Source organism: Tupaia chinensis, unplaced genomic scaffold (assembly GCF_000334495.1).
Source record: "Tupaia chinensis unplaced genomic scaffold, TupChi_1.0 Scaffold000168_1, whole genome shotgun sequence".
Taxonomy (NCBI): Eukaryota; Metazoa; Chordata; class Mammalia; order Scandentia; family Tupaiidae; genus Tupaia; species Tupaia belangeri.
Genome location: NW_006159643.1, coordinates 3,406,589 through 3,418,980, shown reverse-complemented (window position 1 = coordinate 3,418,980; position 12,392 = coordinate 3,406,589). Strand labels below are relative to the sequence as shown.

The 12,392-nt window shown below is 35.4% G+C and overlaps 1 protein-coding gene and 1 pseudogene across 1 annotated transcript in view; both read right to left on the bottom strand.

Moving 5' to 3' along the window:
• The window catches only part of TRHDE (thyrotropin releasing hormone degrading enzyme), a 427,616-nt gene that overhangs the window by 34,577 nt on the left and 380,647 nt on the right, over nucleotides 1–12,392 (bottom strand). Inside the window, exons 14-16 of the mRNA XM_006146207.2 lie at nucleotides 5,024–5,171; nucleotides 2,638–2,735; nucleotides 2,030–2,137 (exon numbers count right to left, since the gene is read on the bottom strand). Coding sequence (XP_006146269.1) covers nucleotides 2,030–2,137; nucleotides 2,638–2,735; nucleotides 5,024–5,171 — 354 coding nt within the window. The remainder of the gene's footprint in view (nucleotides 1–2,029; nucleotides 2,138–2,637; nucleotides 2,736–5,023; nucleotides 5,172–12,392) is intronic.
• Nucleotides 7,729–8,315, bottom strand: LOC106734635 (activated RNA polymerase II transcriptional coactivator p15 pseudogene; annotated as a pseudogene).

Genomic DNA, 12,392 nt, shown 5'->3' with positions numbered 1-12,392 from the left:
TATAATGGAATAAGCCCAATTTACTATGTTTCAACACTATATGTTATAACCCATAAATTCATTAATGGGTTAAAAAACAATTATCAGTTTTGAGAAAAAGCATGTATTTGTAGCAAAGTAAAGAAAGAACAGAAGCAAACAAAAGCAAAAGGAAAAAAAGTAGAGACTACATTTTGTAATAAACTATTTCATCATTTTCCCCATGTGTATATATGGTGTATATCTTAATAAAGTCTTGGATGTATCTATTTTGTATTAATATTTGTTTCCATGGCCTATTTATTAATGTGTTAGAATTGAAGAAGGTGGTAAAAGATAGAAAAAAATAGCATAACTATTTCTGGCCTAATATAATAATTTTCAGAAGATAGCAAAAAAGGACAATCATTAGTAAAAGTTTAAAATAGGAGCACACTTTGGTTCTACAGACTTATGACGGATTTAATCACTGTCTTCAAATATATGATGGATCAATTGATAGACAACAGTGATAAGTTATTTTTCTTCTTACCCAGACTAGAGGCAATTAACTTCAAGGGCAAATAGAAAAACACTACAGAAGCTGAAATGCTGAGATGAATTAGTAAATAATGCAGTGAAAAATTTCCCCCTGAGACCTCTAAATCACAATAGATATCCCTTGATTTAGAGTCAGTTAGATATTAAATTTAAACCTAAATAACACTTAATGAAGAAAATAACAATTTGTTCCATAAGTAGATTACATTGACTGGTCTATTTACTCAGAACAAGTCCCTTTCTTTGTGGCCCATGGTATCATCCTGAGCACTCACACCAGAGACAAGTCCTTTGCACATAAAATATTATCATCTGAATAAATTGTCACCTACAGGCTCCTATTTCTTCCTAACTGACTTTAGTTGAAAATGAAGGCCAGAGGGACCAGCAGTTAGCGTAATGGCTACTTTGCTGGAATCACGGCTCGATCCCCGGACCTGGTGGCTTAAACTCACGCTGGGCGCACGTGTATGCGTGCCCAAGATCCTGAGAGAAGAATGGAGGAGAAGGGATTGGAGCATGGCCATCCCCCAGGGGGGTGATTTCTCGTTTTCTGTCTCTCTGTCTCTCTCTCTTTCTGGCAAGCACATGCGCCCTATAGCAAAAAACCTCTCCAAAAAAAAAAAAAAAATGAAGGCCAGATACTGGAGTGCAGTGGACATCGGCTACGCAAACTATAAGGAATAAACAGACTATAAAGGCCTTCAGAAATAAATATTAAAAAAAAAACACATTTTGTAGGTTTAAAGCATTATAATAAGAACACCAATAATCTTTGAGTTTTAGGATTCATTTCATTAACAAGTGACGTATAGCTCAATTTTTTCTTGAATTCTATTAAATAATTTTAATCCTGTATTATGTATTAGAATACTATATTTAATATTACAAGATAAGATTCAAGTCTAAGGTCATTGTCGATGGTCACTGAAAGGCTAAAGATCTCTTTTCCTATTTTTTTTTGTGTGTGTGTGTGCTATTTTCTGTGAACTTAGTCATTGTCGATGGTCACTGAAAAGCAAAAGATCTCTCTTCCTAATTTTTTGGTGCTATTTTCTGTGAACTTCTTGAAGAGCCCTTGTACAGCGTTTTGCACTATTTCTGGGTATTTTTTATGCTATTTGGCTTATAGCATGTGATAGCAATTGTTTTATGAATAAGTACCACAACCTTTTAAAGAACCTTCAAAACTCTGGCTTAAATTTAATTATTTTGTTCTTACAAAATGGCAGAGCTTACGAAACTTAAAATAAAGTGACACTTTTTCTATAAAGAATTAGGGCCTAGATGAAGCAAGATGACCTCAAACACGGAGAAAACATCCAAAGAAAGCGTACTGTGGCTTTCATATGTTGCCTTGTAAACCGTGAACCTGAAACAAGTTTCCTGTGTTGTTTTTCTTTTTGTTTCTCGTCTAGCTTTTCTCTGGCTAATAAATAGAATACATCCATGATGAATCTGAAAACGGTGTTAAATAATATCAGAAAACACGGGGTTTGGTTCAACTTACCTATTCCTGTTGCTGGAAATCCAATCTGAAATAAGTGTGGATGCCTGCTGGTGACAGTGCTTATTGCCAAAACTACAGGCCAGCATTATAACTTCTCGTCGTAGTTCTCTGGAGAGCGTTACAAGGGAAAATAAATAAATAAAAGCCGTATTATTATCTGGAGAGAAAATCTGGGGGACTCATTCCTTAAACAGTCGATAAGTAAATTGTTAACACAAAATACTGAAAGATCTCTAGATCGCATGTGGCTGAGACAATGAAGTAGAGTAAAAGTTAAATTCAGTCAAAGTCTTCTCTCTGAACAGTACTACAGTGAGGGGCATGCCTGCTCATCTCAATATTATCAATTAATTTAATTCATGAATAATGATCCATTATTTTTATTTTAAGATAAATTCAAATAGAGCAAGAAAATGCCCTTGTTCTCAGTCAGTATCAGGCAGTGGAAAGCTGGAAACTATGCTACCCAGTAACAGTTCTCCTAGGAATCTAAGATGCAGAATGAAAGAAAAACCGTCTCATACTGCTAAAATCACAATGGGACAAATAGTATGTTATTGTACAGCTCCAGAGGAAAAGAGGAGAACAAAAAGAAAATAAAGCAGTACTCATGTTGGTAGGATGCTTGAACAAGAGAGCCATTGAAATTATTTTTAGGCCATCCGAGCTTGATATACGCTGCTGCCACTTGCTTCAAAATATATTCCTGAATGGAAGGAGAGGAATAAGAAAGAAAGATATCTTCAGTTTCGAACTTTTCCATGATATCAATAAAATTTATATAATATCATTAAAATATTTTTTATGTGTGCCTACTTTTAAGCATCAGAAAAATAACAGGGATAAGACTTTACAATAATTTTACTCATTTTAGTATTCCAAACATACAAAATAAGGGTAAATACTATTAGAATGGTAGAATTCTATTCTTCTCTTCCTATTGAATGACAAGTAATTTGTACTACTAAATATATCAAATAATTTTTTGTAACAGAATGAGAAAAATGAGGAATATTAATAAGAGTACGTGTGTGTGTATGTGTTCATATATATATATATATATACACAAATGTATGTAGCTACATTTTATGAAAATGATTATCAGATATTTATCCATTTTATGTCAATAGAGTATATTTAATGCAAAACTGTTACATTGGTCCGGGCAATAGCCTGGCGTGGTTGAAGCTGAGATACACCGGGTACTCCACTGTAATGAGATGGCATTTCAAAGTCAACAATCCATTCAGCTAATGATATATTTGAATATCAGCATCGATGTATCTTGCTCTCCCTCACTGTAATGTGGTCCTTGAATTTTGTCAAAGGAATGAAAGCACTGAAATTACAGTAAAAGCAATTCTTAACTTTTACTGAAAATGAGCTTTCTGACATGCTATGCTATTCTAAAGTACAAATACATACAAAAATGGATTTTACTTTCGCAGAAGTTTTAATACTGCAGTGGCTCTGTGTTAAGAAGAAAAAGTGTAAAAGTCTTTCTAGCAGGTAAAAATGATATCTTTAATAACCCATTTATCTACATGTCTGTTGTAAAGGCGTAGACAAAATTAACAATGATGAACAGTCAAACCAGGGTTATTCCCTTAAAAAAAAAATTACAATAGAGCTGCTTTCCTGTAGACTTAGAGTAAGAAAAAAGTAACTGATAGCCTTAAGACTATTTGTTAATAGACACATATATCTCTAATTGACAGATTCCATGGCATGGCAATCAGGTTTTCAGTCATTTCAAATGTGTCGTTAATTAGCAGAGTCAGTACATCATAAGAAGTAGGGTGATTAGGCCAGCCTATGGCATGGTGGTGAAGTCAGCTGGATCCCATCTGGCCAACTTCACCATTCAAATCCCAGACCCAGTGGCTTGAGAAACAGAGAAAAGATCAGCAAAATTAACTGGCAGTTTACAGTTTTGACAGTATCTGTGTTAGATTACAATCTATGCATGTTTTCAAATCTGGTTTTTTGTTTTAAAAAATAACCATTGCTTTCCAGGCACATGTGCATGCATGTCCAAATTACTGAAAGGAGGGATAGAGACAGAATGTCTCTCTCTCCATGTCTCTCTCTCTCTGTCTCCTGCAAATACATGTATCCACTAACCATTGCTTTCCAGGCACATGTGCATGCATGTCCAAATTACTGAAAGGAGGGATAGAGACAGAATGTATGTATCCACTGTATCCACTGGTAAAAATTAAAAGAAAAAAAAAGCAGGATGATTTTACAAAATATAGGTCAAGGCCTTACAATGCTACAGGAAAACAAATAGTGTGCAAAGGTGAAAGAAAGCACAGTGGTAAGAAAGACAGGACTCGGGAGCTCATTAGCAGTACTTAATCCTAATATTATTCGAAATGATGACTACATCAGGTGAAGTTAGCAGTGCAATTTTGGTTTATTGAGCTTCAAGGTTAGCAAATCTGGTCAGGTAACATTTTGGAATGTTCGTCATGTCTTCATGTCTATTTGGATTATCTGTTGTTTACTCTCCTGTATTCCCTTGGACCCAATTATGAATGGGCTTTTGCCTCAATGTTGATCTTATCCTTGTTAATTAAGGAAGTGAATTGAATTCACTATGCCCTTCTGGATAAAAATAATGACTAAGAATCTGTACTGAAACCGTCTCTATTCCATTAAGATCTTTGGGATCCCTCTTCTCAGGTTAAGTCTTCTGTGAACACAGAGCCCTTTAACTCTGAAAATAAGTGTGAACTTTAAGTATATGGCATGTATGTTCTTAAATTCTGAACCATTTAAGCAAAACGGACACTTGTAGACCGGAACAAAAGTTGTTTGCATTAAATTTTTTTTCTTCAAATAATTGTCATTAGTTCTGTACAGAAAATCAAGACAAAAATTGTAACACAAACTAGAAGGAATGAAAATAATTTAGGATAGTTGCATGTATTGGAGATAATGAGAAAACGGTTTCTCTTTTGAAAGTAAGATGAAATTATATCTTTTTACATTGAAGACATTGTAGTTCTCCATTCGGTCCAGTAATTTATCTAGAGGATAAAGAGCTCGGCTGGCAGCATGCCAAGGAAGAAAATCCTTTTCCTCAGACAGGTATCTGATAATCTCCAGGGGAATATTCTGAGGCAAATAGCCAGCCCTGCATCGTCAAAAAAGACTAATGTTAATTATATGCAGAAAAGATACACGATAATGCAAAAAGGAAGATTTTACTTATGCAAATAAAAGGCAGAAAGCAAGATTCATCACAGTGTAAAGAAAGTGTGCTTAGTGCTATAAAAATAAAACTACTCACTTTTTAAATATAGTCCTACTGAGGGTGCCAATGTCCCTTAATACATGCAGTTAGAGAGTTAAAAATTTGCATGAACACAAAACATTGAATGTGTGTCTCTAAAAGAGGGAAACATTATGGAATACGAACAAAACCAACCCTAGATGTTTTTCCATCCTAGAAAGTCTTTAGAGGACACAAATAATTGAAAATAATTGTTCATTGAAATGTAACTTCATTTTCCTGCATTTACTTGTATGCAGTCCTGTGTAACAATATTTAACATACATTTTTTTAAAAAGATCATCAAAATAAACTGGCAGTTTACAGTTTTGACAGTATCTGTGTTAGATTACAATCTATCCATGTTTTCAAACCTGGCTTTTTGTTTTAAAAAAATAACCATTGCTTTCCATAATACCTATCAAATCAGAGGTAGATTTTAATAGAGTCCAAATTACAAAGATGTTAAAAGAATAGATGCTTCCTTCTTACGATTTTCCTTTTAAAAAAATGTTGTGGGGGCCAGCAGGTAGGTTAGTGATTTAGGCACTGGACTCCTGCAAGGCCAGCCACAGTTGGAGTCCTGGGTCTGGTGACTTGAAAACCACACTGGGTACATGTGCATGTGTGCCCAAAGTCTTGAGAGGGGAATGGAGGAAAAGGAACTGTGGTGTGTCCATCCCCCCTGGGGGGTGATTTCTCACTTTGTCTTTCTTTGTCTCTCTCTCTCTCTGGTGAACACATGCACCCTAAGACGAAAACAAAAACAAAAGCAAAAAACAAAAACAACAAAAAAAAAGGACATGTTACCTTGAGGACCAATATAAGATTCATCTAAAAATACTAAAATGTAGCCTCTAAAAATTTTGGAATACATACTCTATAATTTAAGAAGCAATATCCAACTAAAAGCCTAAAAGAATAATTATATGTCCATTCTATAGCATATTGCATAAAAATCCTTATAAAATCAAAGCACTATAAATGACAGTCTACAGTATATGTTACAAGAGAGTCTTAGTCTTGATATTCTGTTGGCTTTTTATATTAATAATTATACACTTTGCTAGATTTGTGTATATTAATAATTACTATGTTTCAATGTCTCTCCAAAATGTATAGGTTGAGACCTAATATCCAGTGTGACAGAATTACGATGTAGGGCCTCTGAGAAGTGACTAAGTCTGAAGGCCGCCCTATCATGAAGGGAGTGGTGCCCTTACATAGGGGTTCAAACAGCTCCTTTAGCCTTTCTCTACAGTGCCAGGTAAGGGCACCTCAAGGCACCACATTTGAACCAGACAGCAAGCCCTCACCAGGAAGTAAATTTTCTGGAGCTTTGATCTTGGACCTCCAGCTTCCAGCACTGTTGGAAAAATGGTCTGTTTATAAATTAACAAGTCCAAGGTATTTTGTCATAGCAATCTAAACAGAAGAAGGCAAAAATCAACTGAATGCAGATTAAACATGAGACAGGCTGCATGAAAGTAACCGAGTCTGGTCATGCCCCTTATCTACATCTCACACTTCTTTTGCATCACAAAATTAAAGAGACCTTTTTATTTGTGCATGGTGGAAGGTAGACAGGGGGGAAGCAGTCTTTTCTCATCTTCACTTAAAATAAGTTTGCCAAATTATTTAGTTCTCACTCAATGTGAAAAACAGGAATTACTCTATAGCTGAATATTAGCTTATAGCTGTGTTTCTAAAGTTTACAACAAAAACCAGTTTAGAAGATTGTGCTTCAGTTTTCCTTTGAAGGAAAACAAACAAAATCTGGGTCAATCTAATGATTTTGATTCAACCATGCTGTAAGATCAACCATAGTTAATATATGATATAAATAAATTCAGTTGTGAGTGGCTAAACAGGGATTCATTCTGAGGAAGGCATTGCAAGGTTATTGCCTTGTGCAAACATCATGGAGTGTATGTACACAAACCCAGATGGTATATACAGACCTAGGCTGTAGTGTGCTAGACCTATTATAATCTTACAGGATCGCCAGCGTCTCTGTGATCATAGTTGACCATACTATCACTATGCAGAGCATGAGTGTATGGTGAGATAACTCCAAATTTCACAGTTTTAGAATTTCCTAAAGGTGTATGATTTAAGTATATCTAGATTTGTGTTACTTTTCCTGTGCAATTTCCATTGTATACATCTTTATAGAAATAACATGAGATTAGACTATGATGACAACTACTAAATAAGCAACCTTCTCTCTCTCTCTTTTGTTAGTTTTAGATTGTATTACTTGATTTTATTTTACACGAGGTACTGGGCACAGAGCAATCCTTAATAAAGTTGACAGTTAGCTTTGCTTGGAACATTTTTAATAATGCACATTTTAAAAAAGTATTCATCTTACAAATTGTTCTGCACTCCAAATATACAGCAGCTTGGAAAACAACGTTTAGAAAATAAAAGCCAATGTAAAAAGACAGATTAAAACAACTAGAACTGTACAGGTTTTATACAGTTCGGACATTAGTTTTCTTACTACATCATCAATGTCAGAAATCTGTTCCTTCAGCTGGCTCCATTGCTCCGGATTTAAAGAAATACCTTTTCTTCCTGGTTTCATTTCACATTCGGGATCCATCCAATATTCCCTAATATCAATTAGAACTTTCCCTTTAAAATCCCGAACACTGACATAGCTCATTTTCCCAATCTGAAACATGTTACCATCTCTGCTGCTGCTGCGTCTCTGGAAGAGGACAGAGCTCTAGAAATTTCACCAGTCTTTTGCTTCTCTATAGGTTTTTCTGGAGCAACTTGCTTTTTCCTCTTCAACTTCTTGTCATCTTCACTGTCAGAATCACTGCCGGAAGAGCTTCACGAAACAAGTTCGTTTGATTTAGGCGTTGCTCTGCTCCTGCTGCCAAACAACCTCCTGCTCATTAGTCCAGACTCAGCAACCTTCTCTAGTATAGCATCCAAATAATAGTTAAACTTCTCACTCATGAGTTTTTCACCCACAGTAAAAGAATAGTTGTTTTTTTGTTTCGTTTTTAGGTTTTTTTTTTTTTTTTTTTTTTTTTTTTCCTAGAGGGCACATATGCTCACTAAAGAGAAACAGAGACAGAGAGAGGCAAACTAAGAAATCACCCCCCCCAGGAACATAGACACACAGCACTCCCTTCTCTATTCTCCTTCTAGGATTTCTGGCATGTATGCATGGGTGCCTGGCATGATTTTCAAGCCAGATCCAGGTCTCGAATTATGGTGGGCCATGTGGGAGTCCAGTGCCTTAACCCCATGCCAGCTGCTGGCTCCAAGAATAGTACTTTCTATTTTTTAAATTTTTTTATTGGCTTTCTTACAAGAAATATATTTTACAATATTTCAGATTTTGTAATGTATTTCCCATGAGCTTTTAATTCTAAATATTAATTAATATAGTGATCACACATATATATCCTTTTCACATATGTCATGGATTATATAAACTTTGTTTTGAGAGGTTTTTGCTATAGGGCACGTGCACTTGCCAGAAAGGCAGAGAGAGACAGAGAGACAGAAAGCGAGAAATCACCCCCTCTCAGGGGAATGGCTGTGCCACAATCCCTTTTCTTTCATTCTCCTCTCAGGATCTTGGGCACACATGCACATGTGCCCGGCATGAGTTTAAGCCACCAGGTCCAGGACTTGAACAATGATCAACTACATGGGAGTCTAGCAATGTAGCCATTACGCCAACTGCTGGTCCTGGATTGTATAAACTTGAAGATTTATTTAGAAGTCATTATTATTTTGTTGAAGAAAAAGAAGAGTAATATAGTTGTTTAAAAAATAACCTTTAGTAAGTAGCTAGTTTATTACAGATCTTCAGATAAGTTTAGAAATTCTAGAAAGCTGTTTGGATATATTTCCCAGATACAGATGTAGACATGATAGTCCTATTTCAATAACAACTTGTTGTTTCTTACTTCATCTATACAAATAGATGGACATTTTTTCATAGACTTGTAACTTACAGATTTTCCTTTGTGGGTTATATAACTGCAAACAAAGAAAGTGACAAACAATATTATGGAAAGAGACTTAGACTTGAGAAAGAGCCTAACCTGACTCTCCCACTAACACTTTTTGTACAGTTAGGCATGCAATTAAATCTCTAGCTCTCAATTTCCTTGTTTATATAATAAAAAGGATGAACTAGAAGATACCTTTTGAGCCCCCAAACCTTTTATTCTAGCCTATAAATCTATAATTTAACCTGCTGAAAAAAGAATTATAATTACATGGGCACAATTCATTTGACAAACTTGAAAAATTCTTTGTGATTTTATATTCTCCCTTTTTTCAGTTGCTTGATATTCACAAATCTAAGAGGTAGGGCTTAGATCTAACTTTTATAAGATATCTGGCTTATTGTAAAAAATTTTAAAAAACAGAAAAAAGAAAAGCGAGTCTGATTGAAGTTCCCAATAACGACAAACAAGTATTCATTGAATAGAGAAATGTAGTAAGTTCTGTTTTAAGTCCTAATTAGCAGAAATTGCTAACTACTCCCCAAAATCCATTCTCTTGTCTTCTTCCTAGGACAGACTATAATTTTCAGTCTTCCTAATATTTAGGCATGGTTATGTAACTAAGATCTACCCAATAAAATATGAATGTGCTTCACTTTTGGCATTGCCTGTAGACACCTGCCATTAATGCATTTATGTTCTTTTTCCCTGGAGTGAATCATCCAGGTGACCTTGAAAGTCTTGTACTGAATATATCCACAATCTGCCTAGGTCCCCAGACAACTGCATGGCCAAGTGTCAGCTCTCACACCAGTCTCAATGTAAGCAGGGAATAACTTCTGCAATATTTGATCCAAATTTCTGGGTCTATTTTTTAAAGCAATTAACCTTCTCAAATGTAATCCTCAAACAGAATAAGAAACAAAATTCAGATAGAATAAGAAACTCAAATGGCCCTTATTCTGCTTTGTTACAAACATACGTAAGTAATTACTTAGGACATAATTCAATATACTTGCATTTAAGCCTACTAGGCCAAAATATATTGCTCCACTTAATTGGACGACAGGGTGATCAGCTTCATCCCAAAATTAAGAATGTAAGAGATAATGCCGGTGAATAAGTTACCTAGCTTAGATGTGTGTTTGTGTAATTAGCTGGTAATGAAATCTGTGATTACTACTACTGATAATGCAATCAATATAGGGGAGTGTGTGGAATCTAGTGAATGGACACTACATTAGCTCCAAGTAATCAGCCCAGCAGGGAGCACACTTAGGGTCCTGATGCTGAAATGCACTTTCCCTAAATTTGCATTGTCACTGGGAAAACTTGCTGGAAAAATAGGGAAAAAAAAAAAAAAAGCAAATTCAAAGAATAGTTTATGTAAAATTAAGTGTGTCTCATTAATATCTGAGGGAGAGATTATAGATGTTATCTATCATTTCTGCTGTTTATGTGTGGGTGGCATAAGAAATGATTTAGGAATCAAAGTAAAGACAATGAGAAGAGAGGCACACGAAGAATGTTAAGGAAATAGATAAAAGATTTTCCATATCCAGCTACACAGCTACTCCTCCCCTCCTCCAGCCCTACACACACACTTACCCTTCCCTCCTTTCCCTCCTCTTCCAATTTACTGGGGCTTGCAATGAAATATATCTTCAGGCATGCAAGAGAGTATTTTTAAAAGAAGGAGATTAAAAAGAGACTGTATTAGCTGATGTTGAAATTCTCCGATCTTAGCTGACTTTGTTTTCACCTAAGATCCAGAACAGCTTTTAATAAAACACTCTGAATTCCTGCGATGTTAACACTTAAATCTACTGAGATGGGTGGATTACACACAATCTATTTTACTGTGAGTTTTTTTTTTCCCACTCATAGGTCCTTGAAACTTGTGGACGTAGGAGGTAAGCACAATCTTCAGACCTTCCAGATCATACACACCCTTCATTAATTGAGTATTCATTTAAAGCCAATAAATAGTCTACTACATATTTCACATTATATGCAGAAGACACTATCACTGTCCCTTAGGGCTGATTTGTAAAGCACTTACTGAAATGCTTAATTAAAAAGTTTACTAGATTTTATCTGTTATTCTTTATTGTTCATTATGGAAAGACTTTCATAAATTTTTTCTTATTGAGAAAGATCTAGTTTTGCTATAGGGCACGTGCACTCACCATAAAGACAGAGAGAGACAGAGAGACAGAAAGTGAGAAATCACTTCCCAGGAGGATGGCCACCCCCCAATCCCTTCTCCTCCATTCTCCTCTCAGGATCTTGGGTACACACTCACACATGTCTGGCATAAGTTTTAAGCCACTGGGTCTGGGACTCGAACAATGGTCAACTATGTGGGAGTCCAGAGACATAACCATTTCACCGTCTGCTGGTCCCAACTTTTATATATTCTTTGTGGGAACATACTATGATACAGATGGGAAACTGTGATTGTCCCTGCAGTACCACAGAATAAAAAGAGAAAAAGATGGGAGAGTTATCTCTGTCAACCAGTGGTCTATTTGGTCAATTCCTAAGAAAATAAAGGTAATTTGAGCATTGCTGAACCTTTGCCTGAGTAGATGAAAGAGGAAGTTTCTTAACAATAGTCCATAAAATTAGGACTGTGAATAACTGCGCAGAAAAAGTTCCCATAGTGCCTCCTCCTCTTGCTCCTTCTCTTCCATGGAAGGCTTCTCCTGAAACTGACATGGATATCTATTCTCTGGGCTCAAATAATACCTTGCTATCTTTATTCATAACTATCATAATGGTAATAATTTTGTTATAATATTTTATTTCTCATTTACTGAACTTAGATCTTTAAGAAAATGAAATGAGTTTTACTCATCTTTTTATCCTCACTCTCTAATGGAGAACCTAGCACAAAACAGACAATCAATAAATGTTCCTTAAACTAAATTGAATTATGGCAATAATGTCATAGCACTTAAGAAAAGGTAGCATTTGGCAAGCATACTAAAACTTAAGCATAAGCACACTTTTTAAAAATTGAGCATCTTCAAAGGTTAAAATATAGCAGCAGTATGAAAAAATTCCATTAGTGTAATATTTATAATATTTTTCTCAT